General features: G+C 46.4%; 1 protein-coding gene across 3 annotated transcripts in view; it reads left to right on the forward strand.

Moving 5' to 3' along the window:
* LOC139242055 (BTB/POZ domain-containing protein KCTD8-like) overlaps nt 1-23,439 on the forward strand; it is a 445,346-nt gene that overhangs the window by 305,910 nt on the left and 115,997 nt on the right. The window contains exons 3-4 of one of the 3 annotated variants that reach the window (XM_070870217.1): nt 19,006-19,023; nt 21,185-21,191. The exons of the other annotated variants lie outside the window; for them this stretch is intronic. Coding sequence (XP_070726318.1) covers nt 19,006-19,023; nt 21,185-21,191 — 25 coding nt within the window. The remainder of the gene's footprint in view (nt 1-19,005; nt 19,024-21,184; nt 21,192-23,439) is intronic. 3 annotated transcript variants of the gene reach the window in all.

A 23,439-nucleotide genomic window follows, 5' to 3' on the forward strand; every position in this document is an offset into this window, starting at 1 on the left:
CTCGGATTTAAGCAGGCTTTCCATGTTATGTTGAAAAATCGCGGCAGCTGATCAAATGCCAAACGGGCACCTGTTATACGCAACAGTCCCTTGTGCGTGGTGATGGTGGTCAGTAGTTTGGATTCGTCGGCCAGTTCCTGGGTCATATAGGCTGAAGTGAGGACCAACTTGGTGAACAGCTTGCCGCCTGCCAGCGTGGCAAAGAGGTCCTTCACCCTTGGGAGCGGGTACTGGTCTTGTAGGGACACCCGATTGATGGTGGCCTTGTAGTTGCCACAGATCCTGACGGCGCCATCTGCTTTTAGAACGGGAACGATGGGGCTCGCCCAGTCGCTGAATTCAACAGGTGAGATGATGCCCTCTTGCAACAGCCGCTTCAATTCGCTCTTGATTTTTTTCCCGCATCACATACGGCACCGCTCTGGCTTTGTGGTGCACTGGCCTGACGTCCGGGGTGATGTGTATCACCACTTTAGTGCCTTTGAAAGTCCCGATGCCCGGTTGAAATAGTGACTCGAATTGTTGTCGGACTTGTGAGCACTAACTTCGCTCCACCGAGGACATTGTGTGAACATCCCCCCATTTCCAGTTCATCTCAGCTAACCAGCTCCTCCCCAACAGTGCGGGACCATTGCCCGGGACAATCCAGAGTGACAGCCGGTTCACTAGCCCATTGTGTGTGACAGCCATCATTGCACTGCCTAGCACCAGAATGATTTGCTTGGTGTAAGTCCGTAATTGTGTCTCAATATGTTCTAATCTGGGTCTACTGGCTTTGAGTGGCCATAGCTTCTCGAATTGTTGAACGCCCATGAGTGACTGGCTGGCCCCAGTGTCCAGCTCCATGCGTACTGGATGCCATTCAACAAAACCCTCATCATCATTGGTGGCGTTTTGGTGTATGAACTGTGAATATTCACTGCATGGACCCGCTGAACCTCGGCGTCCATCGATTTGCCCCAAAAGTCATCTTGCCTCACAGAACCCTCTTCTGATCCCTCTGTCTCATATATCAGTCTGGTTGCAGGTTTTCTACACATTCGAGCTAAATGGCCACTGAGATTGCAGATTCTGCAGACAAAATGTTGGAATCTGCAAGATCTGGCTGAGTGTTTTCCCCCACACCTCCAGCATGAGTTAAAGTTTCCATTGTTGGGGACAAAGGGACGGTGGCCAGGAATTCCTCGCTGACTGTCCCTTTGACTGCTCTTACGTACCCTATTAGTGGGTGTCAATGGCCCCATCCCGGGCCGCATTGTCCACTGTGATGGCGTGAACGTCCGTTCAGCCTGCCATTGTCTCTGTTAAGATCCTGCTCTGGGATCTATTGCTGCCTGGTAAATGTCGGACTGCCCCTGCCTGCCTGTGGGGCTCTGAGTAGCATTTATGATGTTGATTCCCTGATCCATCGCCACGTTAGAGGCAGAATTGCGCGCATAAATCATTTTAATCTCTTCCCTCCCCGCCATGAAAGTTTGAGCTAACAACGCTGCCGCTTCCAAGGTCAAGTCCTTGGTCTCAATTAACTTGCAAAAAATTGCCGCATGACCGATAACCTCGATGAAGAAGTCCCTTAGCATCTCCCCCTGCAGGCGTCTGTGAACTTACAGAGGCTGGCCAAACGCCGGAGGTCCGCTACAAAGTCCGGTATGCTCTGCCCTTCATGACGTCGGTGGGTGTAGAATCTGTGTCGAGCCATGTGTATGCTGCTCGCCGGTTTGAGGTGCTCCCCGATTAATTTGCTTAGCTCTTCAAAGGTTTTGTTCGACGGCTTTTTGGGTGTCAGTAAGTTTTTCATGAGCGCATAAGTCTTTGGCCCGCAGCTGGTCAGGAGATGAGCCCGTCACTTGTCGGCTGCTGCATCCCCTAGCCAGTCCTTAGTTACGAGGCTTTGCTGAAGCCTCTCGGCAAAATCGTCCCAATCTTCCCCAACACAGTATCATTCCTCTGTGCTACCGGTAGCCATTCTCGTGAGTTGTGAATTCCCGTTTCTCGTCGCCAATGTAAAGTCCTTACTCTACAGCATGAAATCACACGAGGCACATTCCAGGGACAAGGCCACTCTGTGACCTTAGCTCTTTATTACAGGACTCCAGAAGTGATGACCCTGCGTGAGACCTCCCTTTATATACCTGTGTGATCAGGTAAGGAGTGTCTCCCACAAGTTCACCCCCTGTGGTCAAGGTGTGCATCTCAGTTGAGTGTATACAGTAATACAGTGGTATTATATTGTAGTTACAAACATGACACTTTGTGGGGTCAGGTGGAGCAGGAATGCTTCCCTAGGCCCCACTAGGAAAGCTTAGGCCTCCCCTATCATGATTCACGTTCTTTTCTTTTTACATGTGTTTAGTAGATTGTTTCTTTGTAATCATTTAGTTACATTGCTAAATAGGAAAAACTACAGAAAATTCACCTTTGGCATCTTTATACATTTTAGTTGACAATTTATGCAATATTGGAGCCAGTATTTACATTAGGATATGTATTTGAAGATATCAGAACTACCTACCATACTAACAGCAGATGTCAAGAGGACAAGTGGACACTACTCGAATTATAAAAATGCAGCATTTGCAATTACACACTTGTATCCTTGTGCAGTACTCTGGAGTTTCCACGCAACCAGCTTGTAAATGGGAAAAACCGTGCATGCGCAGTATTTTGAATGGATCGCGCAACCCCTTAAAGAGGCCATGCACCCCACATAATTTAAAGGAAACATTGGTCTAATCCTCAACACCAGGGAGGACTGCGACCCTGGGGCTGGGAGTGTGGCGTGGGGGAGTGCGATCCCTGGGAGGTCCGATTTCCAACCTGGGTGGGGGCAGGTGTATGAGGAGGGAGGTTAAATCAGAGGATGCCAGTCTCATTAAACTATTGAATTGGCCAAACCACCTTCTGGGAGTGGGCTGGCTGCCTGCCCCTTGGTACACCTCCATTAAACCGGGAACCACTTTTACCATTATCCATCTGCAGAAGGCAACTCCCCTTTGAGAAGTGCAGACTGCTTTTATGAGGAGCAGGCTAGCTTTAAGGAAGAAAGCTTTGAGGAATGACAGGTGGAGGCTTGAGTGGTGCATCAATGCCAGCATGGACTGGTTGGGCTGAATGGCCTGTTTCTGTGGTGTAATCATATGTTATCCTATGTAAGTAAAGCTAGCCTTGTTCGAACAACGCGAACTTGGGCCCCCTGTTGAGCACACAGCCTGTCAGCAGCACATTCAGTGCTAGGCTATGCATTGCAACCATTATAATTAGCAGGCAGCACAAAGTTGATGTGCTGCATGTGCTTTTTGAACCAGCATGGGCAATGTTCCCTTTAAGCTACACGGCTGCGCAGTGCTCTGGAGCTCACTCACAGCTGGTGAGTGGGCTTTTAAATTGAAAAACCATGCATGTGCAGAATTTTGAATGGGCCGTGTGGCCCATAAAAGAATTGGAAGGAACATTGGACGCAGGCATATCTTGCATCGCATTGCCCACGCCCAATTTTTAGCGGTATCTAATTTCTAGGACAAAGACTTGCATTTATACAGCACCTTTCACAACCTCAGGCCATCTCAAAGCGCTTTACAGCCAATCAAGTACTTTTGAAGTATATTCACTATAGTAATGTAGGAAACGTGGCAGCGAATTTGCACACAGCAAGGTGCCACAATCAGAAATGAGATAATGACCAGCTAAGCTGTTTTAGTAATGTTGGTTGAGTGAGGAAGGTTAGCCAGGGAACTGGGGAAAAACATCCGTGATCTTCTTCGAATAGGATATTTTACGTCCACTGAAGAGGGCAGATGAGACTCGGTTTAACGTCTCATCTGAAAGATAGCACCTCCAACAGTACAGCCTCAGTACTGCACTGGAGTGTCAGCCTAGATTGTGCGCTCAAATGTCTGGAGTGGGACTTGAGCCACCAATCTTCTGATGCAGCGACGAGAGTGCTACCAGTGAGCCATAGCTGACACCTATTTCAAATGCATTCCAATCTGTTTATGTTCATGTAGGACTCTATGCTATTGATGTTCCTCACAAATTGCGTTGCTAACCAACCAATTTGTTGGTGAAAATCTAAAATAAACAAAATGTTGATTTTCATGAACTTCAACCTTCAATTAAAATAACTCTGCTCAAACAATTATCTCCGAGTGATAACAAATAAGAACAAAAATATTTATGGAAAAAAAGATTCAGTTGTAAAGCTTTGCATACGTTGTTTTTATGTAGCTGCACTATTTTGATTACATCAGCTGAGAAGTCATCAGCTGGTCTGCAGATATAACCTAATATTTTATGGCAATTTTGTCAACCAGCTGTGCTCTTTGTAGCAATTTGTGGAACTCTTCTACCTTCATTTACATGAGGATATGTATGTACATAAAGCCATCAGTCACCTTACCTCCTTAATGAACAGATTTCAGAGGGATTACAATGTAATTTACTCTAAGTGTAGAATTATTTCAGTTACTCAATAACTATTGTGATCCCAGGTAGTGGTGGCAGTAGCAGATGGCTGAGGAAAAAGAGAGAGATGGCAATATGGACATGCAGCACCAGATGGCAAAGGTGCTGGCAGAGGGACACGGTGCACAATAGGGAATGGGTCAGTGGGTAATGGAAGAATTAAGGATTGCAAAGGAAGGTGTTACAGCATGACCTAGCTAGTATCAGGTGTTTTATTCCAGTTTTCATTCTGTGCTCATTATTGGTGGTAGCAGATAATTAAATGCAAGGCTATTAAAGCAGGCTGACTAAGGTGAACTTCATCAGGATCTATTGCCTGATTTCTTTATGGTAATCAGATTCAAAGCTATCAGTGCTCATTAAAATGGCAACATTCTGAGAGACACAAATTTAGAAGTAGTGCTATTGAAATGAAACATGCTTTCAATTCATCCCTCTAACAAGGTAAGTATCACTGTTGCATAAAATAGCATTATGGCTTTGAATGTAACTACCCTGTATCAGTATTTACACATCCAGTCTGAGTGGCCATTTATAAATATTGTAGTTTTACAGTAATTTTTTTCTGAAATTAAAACTTACAGCAGTGATATTAAGGTAACAAAGGCCTAAAAATTCATTTTGGGCGGTGGTGCAAAACGTGCGGTATCGGTTCGGCCGCCCATTACACAGAGTGCCTGATATTCAGCTCCACTGACGGCAATAGAACTGACTATCAGGCATGGCGTATATTGTGCACACACAGGGGCCAAAATTCAGTCCCGCCGGAAAGCTGGCGCGCACCTCCTGTTTTTTTAAGAGTTTTAACCGTCGTTTTGGAAGAGGTTCACTCTTGCGCGAAAATTAGCTCTTTGTCTTTTTTTTTGAAGCGGTCAGAAAGTCGGTCATAATGGGGCTGGAAGTACGGCGGTAAGTGTGGTGTGGAAGTGGAGGCAGGACGGATTCTCCACCGCTGTCACTCAGCAGCGGGAGCGATGGTGACGTCATTGTGCGTCTGTGTCACCACATATCTCGTCTCCGGGAGAGAATCGTCCATTCGTCATGATTGGTCACTGATCCATCAGGGAGGGTTTCGGCTGGGCCAGCGGCCTGGTACCCAACAGGTGTGCCAGGCTGCCTGTTGATGGCCTGGCCGAAGCAGGGGGCACAATAGTCCAGCAGACATGGAAGTTGGCCGGCAAAACAAATAAAATGGCGGTCGCGGCATTGGGTCCTTGCCTTTAATAGCTGCCACGCAGCCAGGGCTTAAGGAGGGAAGCAAAGGTGCACCGACAGAAAAAGCTGTCGGGGGCATTGCTCGGCGGCAACCAGATTTTTAAGGCTAAATTACGCGGGAGGTGGGGGGTGCCGGCTGTGCATGCACTGATGATGCACCCACAGCCGCTTGGCAACGGCGGGGTGGAAGTGGGGATTGCCAGAACGCCCCCCCTCCCCGCTGAATTTAGTTTTCGGCGGCCATTCGACCAGAAATCGCCGTCCACTTGACTCCTCCACATGACCGCTGCACACTGGCGGTAAGGGGCCTTATTCAGGAGCTGAATTACAGCTCCACAGTGTTCCGCTCTTGGCCGGTAAATGTTAAATGTTTTGAGAGCCAGCAGACCCGATTTGACATCCCAGTTTAGTTGTACTCCATGTCAAACCTAAGCATTGTGAGCCACCTCTCTTGGAGATCTCATGGTGTTCCAGAGCTCTCCTGTCACTTCACAGTGATGCAGAAGTGATGGTATAACTGCATCTTTAGAAGACATAATTATAAGCTGCAAATGAGATGAGACATTCCTTAGAGTAGCACCATTGCCAGCACTTATGATTTTCTCAATTTATTCTTCTGCAATGTTTTTTCAATGTGCACGGGGATGGAACGGAGAGAGATAAATTTTCTCTCTTCCTGAGAATTGTAGATTAAAACACAGTGCAAAAAAATCTGTAAGTCATTAGCAAAATTGCGAGCGATTGGCAACTGGGATGGTGGGTAGGTGGAGTGCACTTGCATTAAAAACAGCTAATGTGAAGTTAAAAAATAAGGAAACATTTGCATTTATGCAGGAGATGATCACATCTCAAAGTGCTTCAGAGTCAATTACTTTTGGAGCATAGTTATGGTTGATAAGTAGGTAAATGCTGAGTTGGTCAGTTCAGCTAAACATGTAGTTAGGAAATGGAGTCAGAGTTATCAGGATAAGTACAGATAGAGATGATCACATAGTCCATTGAACACGATGCATGCTGTTCTGTTGCAACCATACAATTTGGCAGCTGTGTAAAACTGCCAGCCAGAGCTGAATAATGGTTGCTGTGAGAATAGAAAGGTATTCTGAAGTTTTTTGCATTATCTTTGGATTTCAAGATAACAATTTACAGAACTTGCCCTCAAATTAAATGAGTAAACATCATGGCAGGCCAGATGATTCAGGCTCTTTGGGAGGAATGAAATCAATGCGTTAGGTGGCCTCTCCTTGGGCCCCAAATTTCCCCAGCCGCTTAGAGCGGCGTATCTCGATGTGGTGCGCTGACTTCCTGGAAGAGAAAAAGTGGCAAAAATCTATCTGTGAATTTGACTGCTCCCTCGTCGTCCGCATCCATCGGCGTCGCGCAGCAGAGTGGGGGGGAGGGCAGAGCTTTGGCTGCGCTTGCTCAGTGCGGCCGGCAGGGGGGCGGGACTTGGGCCAAGCATGTCGTGCAGTGCCGGCAAGGCACGCATGACTGTTTCAGTGTGCGCGCATGCGCAATGGGTGCTCCAATCTGCGCGCATGTGCAGTGTAACAGAAAGCTTGGCAATCGGCCAATTAAAGGGAGAGCATCCTCAGAATATTGATTTTTGTGTGGCTGAGGGAGGGGAAAGGAGTGATGGATAGGTGTAAGAGAGGTGTAAGTGTGATCTTTGAACATTACTTGCTTTTGAGTCCAATAGACGAATGGTGCAAGAGCGTGCAAGAAGAACCAAGAATTTCCTCCATGAGGAAGTGGAGAAATTAGTGACGGTTATTGAGGAGAAATGGCTGGTGCTGGATATCAGCAAGAGTGGTCCATCAAAGGTCTCCCCCAAGGAAATGAGGAAAAGGTGGAACCTCGTTGCCGAAGAATTCTCCGCTGGGGTCAACACTGCAAGTTCTGGAAGCCAGTGCAAGAAGAAATGGCAGGACATTGGTCAAGTAGTGAGTGTAAGTAATATCTTCATCTTTAAATTGAATTGCAGTGGAAAATGTGAGCATCTGTATGTGTCCCACCCATCAGAAGTGCACCATGTCTGACAATTTATATCTTCATCTTTGCAGAAGAAATTGGCCCACAACAAGAGGGAGAGAACTAGAACAGGAGGAGGGCCACCAAATCTGCACCGACTGACACCCCTGGAACAGAGGATTGTTGCCTTGCTGACTCACACTGGCGGAAAAAGAATAAGCTCTGCACAAGCTGGACCCATATGCGAGGGTGAGGGCGAGTCATTAAAATGCATAGTGGCCCTTCAAATCAACCTGCTGACTGGTCTGCTACACGTGAGACTACTCATGCCACCCATCCTGCCCCCGCCTGTGCTGCTAACCATTTGACTGTTGTGTTGACTTTTGCAGAAGAAGACGACACTCCTCAAGATCCTGAGGATCCAGATGCGTGCGCTCCAGACCAAGGTGGGTGGGGGGAGGAGGGGTCCATGGAAATGTGTGCTCAGGAGAATGCTGACCGTAGATATCGATCAGGACATATCACAGGGCATCACACAACCAGAGCCCTCCATTAGCTCCTCGGCAACCTTCCATGGGTTCACACCTTCCGAGGTCGCGGGTCCGAGTGGCGGTCAGGAAATTAATCTTGGGACACCCAGCCCCCACCATCCCAGCCTGCACCTCGCACTGGAGGGGTGCCACTAGGAAGACCCACGGCAAGGGGAAGGAGAAGCCGACCAGTCTCTCCTGAGAGCCAGCCCTCAGCAGAAGTAAATCAGGTTTTTTCATTGGATGAGAAGACCAATGGCCTCACAAGATCACTCGTGGCAGCCGTCACTGGGGTGTGTGATGAGATTGCCACACTATTAGGTGAAATCTCTGCACTAAGATGGGAACTGAGGGCGGGCATTGCAGAGGATGGCAGATGCCATGAGGGAGCTGGCTTCTGCAATAAGGGCACAAAGGCTGGAGATTCAAATTTCACTCCCACTTCACTCCACGCACCAGCCACTGGTCAGACCCAAGCCGGGCTCCCGCACCCCCAACCCCACCCCCACCACCGTCACCAACCCTATAAGGAAGTGCATTTTCCCCGAGATGTGGGTGAGGGATGGGTGAAGACTTTCTTTCCTGCTGTGGATGTTGTTGTTATTGTTGTTGTTTGTATCATTGAAATGCACTGTAAAATTCACAATAAAAGATATTTTGCATCCAAACTGAATTATCCTCCTTTAGGACTACGCAACATTTAGGGTCAACTGTAAAAAGTTAAAATCCCTCACCCCGACAGTCATGCGTGCCTGCCGCCCCTAGCCCTGATGGAAGGGCTAGCCGGTGTGTTCTGCAGTCAGCAAGGTAGGTCTGCTCTATTTTCTGTAGCTGATTTATCTTTCATTTATTTGTGATGGATAGAGGTGTACCGATGGATGTGGTGTATTTAGATTTCCAAAAGGCATTCGATAAGGTGCCACACAAAAGGTTACTGCAGAAGATAGAGGTACATGGAGTCAGAGGAAATGTATTAGCATGGATAGAGAATTGGCTAGCGAACAGGAAGCAGAGAGTTGGGATAAATGGGTCCTTTTCAGGTTGGAAATCGGTGGTTAGTGGTGTGCCACAGGGATCGGTGCTGGGACCACAACTGTTTACAATATACTAAGATGACCTGGAAGAGGGGACAGAGTGTAGTGTAACAAAATTTGCAGATGACACAAAGGTTAGTGGGAAAGTGAGTTGTGTGGAGGACACAGAGAGGCTGCAAAGAGATTTGGATAGGTTAAGCAAATGGGCTAAGGTTTGGCAGATGGAATACAATGTCGGAAAGTGTGAGGTCATCCACCTTGGGAAAAAAAACAGTAAAAGGGAATATTATTTGAATGGGGAGAAATTACAACATGCTGAGGTCCAGAGGGACCTGGGGGTCCTTGTGCATGAATTCCAAAAAGTTAGTTTGCAGGTGCAGCAGGTAATCAGGAAGGCGAATGGAATGTTGGCCTTCATTGCGAGAGGGATGGAGTACAAAAGCAGGGAGGTCCTGCTGCAACTGTATAGGGTATTGGTGAGGCTGCACCTGGAGTACTGTGTGCAGTTTTGGCCACCTTACTTAAGGAAGGATATACTGGCTCTGGAGGGGGTACAGAGACGATTCACTAGGCTGATTCCGGAGATGAGGGGGTTACCTTATGATGATAGATTGAGTAGACTGGGTCTTTACTCGTTGGAGTTCAGAAGGATGAGGGGTGATCTTATAGAAACATTTAAAATAATGAAAGGGATAGACAAGATGGAGGCAGAGAGGTTGTTTCCACTGGTAGGGGAGACTAGAACTAGGGGGCACAGCCTCAAAATACGGGGGAGCCAATTTAAAACTGAGTTGAGAAGGAATTTCTTCTCCCAGAGGGTTGTGAATCTGTGGAATTCTCTGCCCAAGGAAGCAGTTGAGGCTAGATCATTGAATGTATTCAAGTCACAGATAGATAGATTTTTAACCAATAAGGGAATTAAGGGTTACGGGGAGCGGGCGGGTAAGTGGAGCTGAGTCCACGGCCAGATCAGCCATGATCTTGTTGAATGGCGGAGCAGGCTCGAGGGGCTAGATGGCCTTCTCCTGTTTCTAATTCTTATGTTCTTATGTTCTCATGTGATGTTGTGCAGCTGTTGTGCTGAAGATGTTGTAATGTGTGCTGATGTTGTGAAGGTCTTTAGTGCTTTGGAATCCTCTAACGCACCTCACCGCCCGCCCCCCCCCCCCCCGCCACCCATGTCTCTGGCTACCTGCGCTGATTTCTTAAATGTCGGTAAGGTTTTTCTGTGCTTACAAAAGTGGCCACATACACTGACCTAAGTTAGTTTGGAGTAACTTTCAGCTGGCCAAACTTGGTTCTATGGCCAAAACAGGTGTAAGTGGCTGGTCACGCCCTCTTTTGGAGAAAAAAAAACTAAACTAAAACAAAACCTAACTAACTGACTTACACTGGAGCAAGTTAAATGGGGAGATTTGTGATTTTTAAGTTACTCCAAAAAAAGCTACTTGCTCCAAAAAAAGCGGGGCAACTCTTGGGGAAATTTGAGCCCAAGATTCTTATATTTCACATGTTCTTAAGATGATGCCATGTTAGATATCAAGTATTTTCTAGTTTTGGCTTACCTAATTTAATTTTTTTGTCCCCTGTTCAAGTCCCTTTACATCATATACAGTTCCTCAGTCCACATGGTGGCCACTTTGCTGGCTTCTGCCAGTGTAGCTTATTAAACTTACATTTCCTACATTAAACAGTGACTACACTTCAAAAAGCACTTAACTAGCTATAAAGAGCTTTGGGTTGTCCTGAAGTTGTGAAAAGCGCTATATAAATGCAGGTCTTTCTTGCATTAAGCAGCAGACGAGAGCATCCCAAAATAACTGTACTTTTAATTTTCCCTCTTTCACTGTGAGAAGCACCAAACCGAGGGGTCGGGTTTGAGTTTTGAGTGAGAAACCGGAGGAGCGTGCCAGCCAGCCACTAGCACGCGAAGCCAAGAAGTGGCAGGGATTTTAACCTGCAGCCGCATTAACATTGGGCTGGTGAGCTGTGGGGTGCTCCTCATGTCCCCACAAAAACAAGCCTCTATGCTGGGCCTCTTCTGCTCTATTGCCTGTGGAAACGATTGAAGCCGGCACGGTGCATGCTCCGACCATTCCCAAACTAAAATGTCAATTGGGTTTCGTGTTAAGATACAAGTTAAAATCGACTGCTTAGTCTCTGTGTTTGTATATAATGGTCCAGTTATGATTGGAAACTCACATTAGAGTTGGGTGGGTGGGTGGGTGGGGGATGGGGTGCATAGTGGGTCACCATCCAAATTTTTCAAAACTGCGCGTTTAACTGAATTGGATGAATTGAAGCAGTCATGCGGCTTTCCCAGCCAATTAAATGGAGCAGGTTTGATGGCTTCACCGATGACTCGCTTTCAGCTCAGATATTTAAAGGAGCCTTGCACACATCACAGTGGAAGGTTGTTGGAGAAGGCTTACAGGTGGTTGGGAGAGGTGGCTATTGTTAAATATTGAAGACTTTGGTGTTGGTGCAAAAGAAAGAAAAGAATGACTTGCATTTTTATAGCACCTTTGGTGACATGGCTACCCACTGAGCCACAGTTGACACTCACAAGGAAAGATGGAGTTACAGCATCAGAAGGCTGCACCAAGGTTCTCGGATGACTCCCTTGAAGTCCTAGTCCAGGAAGTTAGATTATGCAGGGAGGTCCTATTCTCTGGCAGTGGCAGCAAAAGAGCAGCCAGAGAAACCAAGAGGGCACGGCTGGAGATCGCACAAGAAGTGAGGATCAGGGGTGTTGTCAGCTGCTCCGGGATTCAATGCCACAAGAAATTTAATGATCTCATGAGGTCAGGAAAGGTGAGTACAATGCCCATTCAATTACATCTTGATGTGCGTGTCATCCCAACCCCATCACTCTGCCTTCCCAAGCCTACTCCTGCACGTCATTCCTCACATCAACCTGCCTTGCAGGTTTACCCATCCCTCACTGTCTATGCACCTACTCACATCCCCATCTGACTAACACTAACACTTACCCTCAGCCTAATGCAATCATAGAAAGTAACGGCACAGAAGGAGGCCATTTGGTAATGTCATGCCACTCTCTCATAGTCACCCTCTACAGATGTAGCCCATCCATCCCTTACACTCATTCCATCACTCTCACTCAAAGTTCTCTTCTTTCCCTCCTTGCAGAAGAGATCACAGAACAAGAGAGAAAGAGAAAGAACCGGAGGTGGCCCTCAATATACACTAATTTGACGCCAGCAGAGCAGGATGTTCTCGAAATACTTGGAGTGACTGAGCTGCTGGCAGTGGGAAACAGAGAGAGGGGAACATCCCAGCAACCTGGTGATAGAATGACATATCCCACATCGCATACAGCAGTCATTCATGTCAGCAGCCAGTGAAATATCATGTGCATAATGGTAATGTTATACATTCTCATCATAAGAGCTATAATTCATGTCTTTACTCTCCCACAAGTCCATCAAGAGCCACCCGCCACCTCCACTGTCCAACCGGAGGAGGAAGACAACTCCTCAGAGGAAGCTCCATTCTCTGAGGGTGCATTATCGCCAGACCCATGTGCACCCAGCGCCAGCACAGATATGCGCACATCGGTGGGTCCAGCAGGACATAGAGTAGTATTGTCACCTGGTGTCTCACACATCACAAGTGAGCAAGAGCAGATGGTGGAGACAGGGACAGCAGTGGAGAGTCCTCGCCAGAGGGCGCAGGACACCCCAAGCTCTGCTCAGCTGGACACAGATGCTGAACCTCAGGGGCCATTGACAAAGAGATTGATCTTGGAGGAGCAGCAACAAATGCATGAGGCTCTGGCAGGTTTTGTAGCTGCAATGTGTGCAATTGTATAGAGAACGAAGGAGTACATCTCCAACATGAGCAGCACCATATCGCAGGCGATGACAATGATGTGCTGTTCCATGGCAAGGATGGCCATCTGTATGGAGCAGCTAATACGCCAGTCGAATGAGAACATGCTTGCTGTGAACAACAAATTGCAGTTTCTTATTGACATCAGGCTGAAATTGCCCCTTTCTTTAAGGCCCATTACCATCTCTAAGAGGCGATAATGAAGTGGATAGTCCTCACCAATCAAGGGCGGACAGATGGGCCGACCCATCCTAAATTGCCGGGCTGGGAGCGGTGGGAATGGGTCCGAGGTCGGCCCAACAATGGTGGCCACGGGTTTGGCCGGGCTGCCAATAGGCAGCTCGACACCCCCCTCTTGGGTGCCAGGCTGCTGGCCTGGCCAAAACCCTCCCTGGTGGGCTAGTGGGCCTAACTAAACCCCATGCAGAGCTTACAATGGTCCTTCCCTTTAACTTCCATGCCACGCTAACATCATCAGTTCACCGCTGATGACTTGGAATAGTGGCCGACCCGACCTAGCGGAACTTCCGCCCCGCAGCCGACCCAATATCCGCCCTGGCCAAAAAAAAAGACCTGAATATTGCTCTATTCTCTGCCCCATGGATTGAAGCAGAGAAAAATCTTCAAAGCCGGTGAGTGTGCCTACTCTTGGTCGGGGGGCAATTTCGGCCCCAACGTCTCTAGAAGGGATAGGTGGTGTTATTGCTGCTGCGGGGTCCTCTTGGTCCGAATCTGAGGTCCAAGGTGAAACAGCATAAGCACCCCTATGCTAATCTGATAAATGCCAGGTAAAGTGGAGATCAGAGGCACAATCCTCCAATGTAGTGAGAGTGACCAGCAAACCACTGAAACCAAAATCTCTGCTCAAAATGGTGTCTGCAAGAGCCTTTCCCTTAAGAAAGGAAGCATGTGTAAGGTGTAAGTATTTATGTGCTTTTTCCAGCCGTCACTTAATGAACAAGCACAATGGCCACTGAACTCCTGCCTTGCTATGACAGCCGAGCTTCCCGAGGTCCATGAATCCCGTGCGCAACCAATTAAAGGTGAAATCTCATGTTAAAACGGCTGTTAAGGGCCACTAAATGAGCAGTTAACTACCTCAATAAAATTGCCCGCCTCTCCCGAGTGGGTCCGTGGCCCGATTCAAAACCCGCCCGAGTTAAATGCGGAAGTTGGCAGGATGATGGCGAGTTTGTGGCGCAGTGTCAATTTCAGTGCTTTTAACTGCCGACCCGTTCCCAAACCCGCATGCTCTGCAACGTGAAAATTCAGGTCATCTTGTGGAGGTTCATTGATGCTAAGATGTGTTCTACCACTCTGTGGACCAATGCACTGGGCCATCCAAATTGCCCTTTATGCCATAATTAAACTCTGAAAATCTAGCGATCTGCCGCACTCCCAGCCCCAAAATGTCATGTATATTCATGCAGCCCTTTCTTTCCCATAAAAAAGCTTTTTCAAAGTGATAGCAAAAGTAATATGTGTGTGTATGTGTATGTACACTAAAGGGTACAAAATTCAACATTTCAGCTCAGTTCTTTGCAGATGAAATCAGGATTATTACTAATAAACTATGGTTGATATCACTTAACAGAAACATGAAAATGGACAAAACAATTATTGATTAGGCAATATCTGTCAAAGCAACTTCTAATCCAATTACATTCCTAATGTACATCACAGAATACCTGTGTAAAATGCACTTTGTGGGTGAAATTGTTCTTGACAGTCGTGGCAAAGTGAGATAGCAAATTGACAGCCTGTTTTCCACTCCATGCAATGTAATGAGGGCCTCTTTCAACATAACTGCACTTCTTTGCACATTTCACTTACGTTTGTATTATATGATAAAAGTGATTTATTGAAGAAAGCAGGAAGGAAGAAAGAAGATGCCTTTTCTGCCCCCTCCCCCGCACCACAAGAAACTCTCATCTTAGCCTTTATCTTATCCGACTTCCACTCAATCACAACCCAGTGGTATAAAACCTTAATGGCACAGCTTTGCATTCAATACCACTAAAATCAGTATTTCTGTCCAACGCTCTGCAAAGCAGCTAATTGAACTAGGACGTTAGCATGTGTAAGGCAACAATTATTGCTTGACCGAGCCCAGGATTATTGCCAAGGTCCAATATTTTTGGGCCTCAAACTAACCAGACACTAGTTAACATTTATTTTACATGAGGAGTGGCCCAACCAAGAAGAAGAGCAAATTGTCCTAGTTTGCTCGGGGATTCCTAATTCTTCTTGTCAGAGCTGGTGCAAAAGATTTGATGCAAATAGCACAAACTCCAAATTATGGTGTGTTTTTTTAAAAAAAGGCTTGGGTCCAAGTTGAAAATGTTTTCTTAAAATAAATAACATACGTCTCCATCTAATGATTCAGTTAAATCACTGCCCAATGGTACAAACCAGGAAAGTTTTAGGTTCACTCTCCAGTCTGTTGATCTCAGCCACAGTGATGTAGGGGTCTACAATCAGCTTAGTGCTCAAGAACAATAGAGGAGAAAATCAGGCAGTACACTGATCACCGTCTGCTGGAAAGTGCAAGTGTATGGAAACCGAGTGAGGACAGGGTTGAGTTAATTATAATGGCCGCCAAAGTCAAATAGGCATCCAATGCTCATTTTGATCAAAAATAACTAGGTAGGTAAACTGCTGGAAAGCTGCTGGCATATTTACAATCATCCATCAGCAAGGTTCAAGAGAGAAGTTCCCTACCTTATCATCACCCATTAGTGCGGTGTAATGTGGAGAAAGCGTTGGCGGCCGTTCTTCTGTCAGTTGATGGCGGGTCCCATGGCATCCTCCATTTTCATCATTCCAGTCGCACTGCTGGTAAGTAGCATTGCTCTGAAGACAAAATAGAGCTGTGGTGATGTCAGTACATGAGCAATGCTGACTTAACATCACCAGGGTAAACTTCGACCTTAGCGCTGAGTTCAGCATTGGGGCCTAAGCTCGCCATGTAAATCCAGCATGCAGCAGACTGACAGAAACACTGTCAGCACCTATTAAAGGGGCACTCACATCTTTCTGTTAAGTTTGCATTTTAGCTTTTGGACAGGGTTTTTTGACTTTGTTAAAGTAGTGGCTTGCTGCAATACCTGTTAGACACTTTTTAAAATTATGTAGACAGTGCTGCTGGATGCTTACAAGGCTTCAGATGGTAAAGGAAGGCATCTGAGAAGGCAGAACGTGCTGCAAATACTCAGCAAGTCTGTGGAGAGAGAAACAGAGTTCACATCTCAGGTCAAGATGCTGCCTGACCACCTGAGTATTTCCAGCATTTAATGCTGTCATATCAGTTATACAGCATTTGCTCACAGAGGGGAAGCTGAAGAGGAGGAAGCAGAAGGAAGGATGCAATAATAATAATAACTTTTATTTATATAGCGCCTTTAATGTAGTAAAATGTCCCAAGGCATTTCACAACAATTTTGCAACACGTTAGATATTGACCACTAAGGAAAAGAGAGAAAAAACTGGACAAGGAAGTGTAAAAAGAGGTTAAAGGCTCAGATTTAAAGCGGCAGCCAAGATGTGCGCACAGATAGACACAGGCGAAAAAACAAAAAAAAGATATTCAAATTACATTGTAAATGATACAATAAGCACCTATTAAAGGGGCACTCACATCTTTCTGTTAAGTTTGCATTTTAGCTTTTGGACAGAGTTTTTTGACTTTGTTAAAGTAGTGGCTTGCTGCAATACATGTTAGACACTTTTAAAAATTATGTAGACAGTGCTGCTGGATGCTTACAAGGCTTCAGATGGTAAAGGAAGGCATCTGAATAATAATCAGTATAATAAAGATTAATTATAATTACCGTAACCGTAAACAAAATTAAATAATATATAACATAATTATAAATTAAATTAAAATTAGAAAATCAGCAATGAAGCAAATTAAATTAGTTATTAGCTTTCTCTACGATTAATTTCCTGTCCAGTGATTCAATTAATATGGAAGAACCAATCACTGCCCTCCATCCTTGTGATGCCATCATTTAATTACTTTTTATTTCTCATTTTGTCCCCTTGACGAGACCTGAAATAGCTCCAGGCTCTCACTGCCTCCATTGTCAGGGAGACGCTGATGTATAAATCTCCCTCCAGCTGCTCCAGGCTCACACTGCCTCCGTTGTCAGGGATACACTTATGTTTAAAACTCCCTCCAGCTGCTCTAGGCTCGAGCTGCCTCTGTTGTCAGGGAGGCATTTATGTTTAAAACTCTCTCCAGTTGCTCTAGGCTTGAGCTGCCTTCGTTGTCAGGGAAACGCTTATGGTTAAGGGCTAGATTTTACACTTTTGTGCCGATCACCCAAAAATGGGTGATATTTCTGGCGAGGGTGGTAAAAATGGATTTTCAGATCGCTGGCTTGTTGCCCATTCTCAAAGCACCTAGTCTCCATTTTTGAAATTGGGCATTACCATGAGCGATATGAAATGGGCGGTAGCATTAAATCTCTCTGACCTGCTGCCATAAAGTGTCGCCGTCCTTAGCAAAGGCACGGCAATGCTCGTTACTCATGATTCAGGAGGTCAGGGGTCATCATTACATGTGCAGAAGTGTAGACAGAGAGAAAGGGAGCAGAGAGGGACCGAAAGTGTTTGTGGGTGTGGTGTGTGTTTGTTTGGCTGTTGTGGGAGGCACAAGGGAGATTCACCAGCAGCAAAAAGCCTACTAAACAACAAGAACATAGTTGGCACCGAGTTTTTGTCCAACAAATAAGATATAACATGGAAAGAATGGAAGAGGCCCTGGAACTGGTAGACAGGAACACTGGTAACAGAGGGCTCCCAGTGGTCCTGGAATATGGCACTACACCCCAAGGTGATGCACCCCCATTGCCAACCATTCATGAGAGCTAGGAGCAACATCTTGCTTCTGGCTCGGAGCACGTTCCCACCTTGGAACCGTCCTCTCCCATATCCATCCAAGCAGTGGTTCGGCCGACATACCCCCCCCCCCCCACCCCCCCGCCTCTCAATGAAGCATTGCATGAGGAGCTCCTCAGCCAGGCGACTTGGAGTGCGAAGGGGAAGGGGTAGAGGTGGGGAGGCGAAGCTGGGGGGAGGAGGGTTGGTTTTTAAAGAAATACCTATGATTTCAGACAAATGTTCGGTTTAAATGTTTTTTATTTAACAAAAACTTGTTGCGCATTGGCTCAGATAGCTGCACCGTTACACGCTGGTGATTCCTTATCATCAAAGGGTATGATTACACTTAACTTCAATCAACTTAAACTGTCACCAAGATGATGCCCGCCATTGATGTATGACCTGCACATCCAGCAGTGTGTCAGCCTTGTAAATACCACTAACATTCTTTCAGGTAAAGCGCTCATTTATGAGCTCCTGACGTAAGAGTCTTGCAGCTATCATGCCAACACAGGCCCTTTCATGCAGTCTACAGGGAGCGAGGGCATAGCTCCAGCATCAGCCTGATTGTCTGGGCTGATGTCAACATCCACCACCTCATCCTCCTCTTCCTCTTTCTCCTGAGGTGGACTGTCAAGCCCTTCTGGCAATTCTTGTCCCCTCCTGATAGCCAAGTTGTGCAGCATGGACCACAGCACCATGAATTGAGCTACCAGCTCAGGGTGGTATTGGAGCTCGCCTCCTGAGTGGTCCAGGCATCTAAAGCGCTGCTCAAGCACTCCAATGGTTTTCTCCATGATATTGCGAGTGGCTCTGTGGCTCTCGTTGTATCGCTTCTCGACTCCAGTATGGGTGTCACGCAGGGTGGTCATCAGCCAGGTGGTGAGGCCATATCCTTTGTCACCAAGCATCCAGCATTGACCTTGTGGCTGATTGTTAAACAATTCAGATACAGTGATCCCACGCAGGATGTGAGCATCATGGATGCTGCCCGGAAATTGCGCATTCACTGCCATAATAATTTGTTGGTGGTCGACAACGAGTTGCACATTCAGGGAGCGGAATCCCTTGTGGTTCCTGAAAACCTCAGCATCCTGAAAACATGCCCACATCGAAATGTGCATATAGTCTATTGCTCTCTCCACCTTGGGGAAGTTAGCAATTCGGTAGAATCCTAAAGCCCTCTCAGTCTGAGTCTCCCTGGTCATAGGGAAGCTGATAAGGTCCATCCTGCATGTATACATGGTTTCAGTGACCTGTTTAATGCAGCAATGTGTGGCATGCTCAGACAGACCGCAAATGTCGCCAGCTGAGGCCTGAAAAGAACCCGACGTGTAGACCGACAGTGCCGCGGTGACTTTGACCTCAATGGACAGTGAAGTACTAATGGTGCTGGCAGGCTGCAGATCTCCACTTATGAGCTGGCATACCTCAGTGATAACCTCTTTGTGGAAGCGCAGTCTTTAAAGGCAGGTGTTATCGGACAAGTTGAGATAAGACCGCTTCTCCCTGTACTTACGGGAGGTGTAATGTCTGGTCCTCGTCATCAGTCTGGCACGTTTTACATTGGGCACATAATGCTGTGGAGCGTACCTTCTGCTATCTCGAGTCTGCAGCATGTAATTTGTCATTAAGAGATGGTGAGAAAGGACAGGCCCCAATGCAATAGCTATCCGTTTTCCACCGATTGGTCACAAACAATGAATGTCCTGACCAAGACACCTATTAAATTCCAATCGTTCACAGTATGATAAAGATGTTTGTTCAGATGTTCACATCACCTCCAATGACCTCCAGAGTACATCCAATATCCCCCGAGGTTGAAGCAGAGCAGCCTTTTAAATGATGCGACATGTGATTTAGAACATGGCGTCCATAACACTGTGAGTAGTTCCGATTAGTTCCACTTTTTCCCGACGGTTTTTTGGGCGGGCGATATTGTGGGATGTGTGCGAGGTGGTGACAGTGACGGTGGGTGATTTCCTGGGTGTTAGTTTCAGCAAATGTGATCTTTACGACAAAATAAAGTGGACGGTCGGTAATATTGAATCTCGGCGTTAATTACATGCGGAAAGTAATGATGGGCGATTTTATGGGTGTTGGTTTTGCCCATTCTGATGATTCTGCCCAAAAAAGGCGGGTGGGCGGCATTATTTTTTCCCAGCATTACACACATGGGGAATGTACCGCTCGGCGATAAGTGTCCAAAAAATGAGAGCCAGTTTCCATTTTGTGGCTAAATGGGCGATATCTGGGTGTTGTACATCATTTCAGCGTTAAAATGGATGTTAAGTGGGTGCTATGCATGCAAAAAAAAGTGGAAAATCTAACCCTAAAATTCCCTCCATTTGCTCCAGGCTCGAGCTGCCTCTGTTGTCAGGGAAACGCTGATGTTTAAAACTCCCTCCAGCTGCTCCAGGCTAGAGCTGCCTCCGTTGTCAGGGAGACAGTTGTGCTTAAAGCTCCTTGCTGGGTCTCCAGGCTCAAGCTGCCTCCATTATCAGGGAAATGCTTATGTTATGCAAACCATACAGCCCTTTTCTGGCTGGGATATCTGGGATGGAATCATCCGCCTATGGTACCAGTGACCACAACCTCAATTCCCCTTTCAACATTTGTCCCACACCTTACCTTTCCTCTGTTACTGACCATCACAGCATCCTCTTGGCTATAATGCTGAAATAAAAGTCACCACAAAGCAAACTTTCCAATCCAACCATATACATCTATCCATCCAATACAACATCAATAAATCAACTCATCACCCTTATGCATTTTCTTAGTGACTGTCTTCTGATGTCATATAATGGTACCCCTAAGGCCACAGCAAGACTGGTGGAAGTCTGCTGACTTTCAGTGGGGGACATGGCAAATGGCCTTGCTGATTGACCTTGAGGAGCTGGTGGCTAGGAGTGTGAAATTGGGTGACGATGTTTCATCTTCTTGTTCTTGTTTTTCTTGTTCTTCTTCTCTCTATCCTCTGGGCCAACCATTGTGTGGACAGGCTGAATTTCTTGGGTTTGTGAAATGAGGAAAGAACAAGGGTAGAGTTGTGCTGAGGGGAAGACCGGAAAGCATGCTAGAAGGAGGATAATGTACGAGGATACTGGCATCCTGTAACCTTTCTGCCCTGCCAAGGGCTCAGCCATGCCCCTGCCAAGAATGGCCAGCACCATCGCCTCCAAGAGGTGAGGTGAGACTAGGAATGGAAGCTGTGCCTCGTGATTGGTACAGATTGTTGGTAGGTGAGTGATGGTTGGGGGTGAAGGGAGTGATGCACTGAGCAGTATGTGAGGTGAGTGATTCAGTTGGTAGGAGACAGCTTTTGAAGATGCATTCACTGACCTTGACCAGTGGTCTGACATCACGAAGATTCGTTGGGCACTGAAGCCAGATGGTGAGAGAGGCACCAATTTCCAGGCCTGAGTCTCTGAAAGAGCACTTTCACCCTACAGCTGATTCCCCCAGCCCCCCTCCTTTTCTCTCTTATTCTGCAGATATTGGATTCTAAATTGGATGTCGGCAAAAACCTGCTGATGTCACTGCGGTCTCAGATTTATGGCCGCTGAAAACGGACACAGTGCTACCGGGCAAAATTATACGCTGGGGACTAAAGAGTTTTAGTCTAGCGCTAACTTACAGTTGCAACACCCTTTTGGTGGCATTAGTGGAGGCATCCGACCCGAAGTACCCATCCTGAAGTGGAGTTGTAGTTTTTTACAGCCTCCAGGTATGAGGCTGTGGAGTTCGCAACGAATTGTGGGCAATTAAACGGGCTTTGAATTAAAGGGACAATGCATTCAGAACTAATAAAAGTTCAAATCAAGTGACAAAATGCATTTTCAGTCCTTCCTGCCTTTCACTCAACAAATTAATATTAATAAGTCCCAAATAGCCTCCAACCGCAGGTAAGTACATAACATTTTACAAAAGCAAAATACTGCGGATGCTGGAATCTGAAATAAAAACAGAATGCTGGAACTCTCAATGGGTCAGACAGCATCTTTGGAGAGAAAAACAAAGTTAACGTTTTGGGTTGACGATGAAGGCTCATCGACCCGAAACGTTAACTTTGTTTACCTCTCCACAGATGCTGCCTGACCCACTGAGATTTCCAGCATTCTCTGTACATAACATTTTACTTGATAAGAAGCACCTTCCTGGGGAGCCAGAAGGAGCAAGAGTGCTCCCCAACTCCACCGGAGTTGCTTCATCTTGCACTGGACTTACATAAATGCTGTTGCCAGAGTAGCAGGCAGTCTGAAGTTGATGTCTCCCATCAGGCGAGTTGCCCAATTATTCAGTTGAAGCCCGAGGACCAATTTTATCGATCCTCAGGCCACTTGCTGCATGGGCACAGCACCTAGTCTGGACCTGAAGTTATAATTTGCTATAATCATTACTCTGTTCACATATTATATGCAAAAAAAAATCAGCTTGTTGATTTATAAATGGCCTTGTCTCACTAGAGTGAATATCAGTTTGACTTTTGGAGTATAGGCAAAACTCACAATAGGGCCAATGTGAGATCCAAGTGTCCAGTTTATATAACAAGGGTTTTAACTTTTATAACCTCAGGTTATACTATCGTATGACTGATCACAAGGAATGTGAAGTTCATTTAAGGGAGAGATCAGTAATACTGAAGCGTAGGAGAATATTTACTGCCCACCCAACATTTGCAAGTATTTTCTCAGATCGGGAAAGTAACTTCCTCAGTTCCATCTCTCTGAATAATAGCCTCCATTAATTGTTCTACTTCCATCTCAAATAGTTCAGTAGTCTCAATATCTATCCTCTCTGTGAAAGCTGAGCCAAATTATACAGATCATTAATATCAGATCATGGATTAACCACAACTTCCTCCAGTTCAACACTGCAAAGACTGAAGCCATTGTTTTCAGCCTCTGGCACAAACTCTTCTTCCTTGTCATTGCCTTCGTCCCTTTTCCAGAGCCATTCCCTTAGGCAGTCGTCTAAAACAGATATTATGCCCCTTATATATGTAAATGAGGGGCCTCAAGCCTGTTTTAGCACTGCTCTACTAAATTGGATATCGCAGCACGAAGCAGGAGCTGGACCTACAGGATGGTGGCTCTCTGCCGCAAAACATGCCATCCTCTTTTATTCCCCAAGAGCTACTACACAAGCTTCAGCAGGGAAGGGAGCATATTTGCCCATATTGCTTTTGGCAACAAATTCTCTCTTCAAATGCTTTTGGCCGACTAGGTTTTATGGCTGGCAGCCAGTCAGCTTGCAGGCATGGCTCCCTGTGTACATTTCTCATGAGCAGGGAGCCTGGCCAATTGACGAGGCGGGCCTTATATTGCAAGCTTTGGCATGGCTTGCTCGCCATGCTACTAGCTCAGGTGTGCCTGTGCTGTGCGTGTGCCCAGTCCCAATGATGCCAGCATGGCAAATGTGATGCTGTGATGTACGCACTGGCCGCAGCGACAATACATAGAGGGCTGCTTTAGAACATTACCTGG

The sequence above is a fragment of the Pristiophorus japonicus genome, chromosome 2 (assembly GCF_044704955.1).
Source record: "Pristiophorus japonicus isolate sPriJap1 chromosome 2, sPriJap1.hap1, whole genome shotgun sequence".
In the NCBI taxonomy this organism is placed as follows: Eukaryota; Metazoa; Chordata; class Chondrichthyes; family Pristiophoridae; genus Pristiophorus; species Pristiophorus japonicus.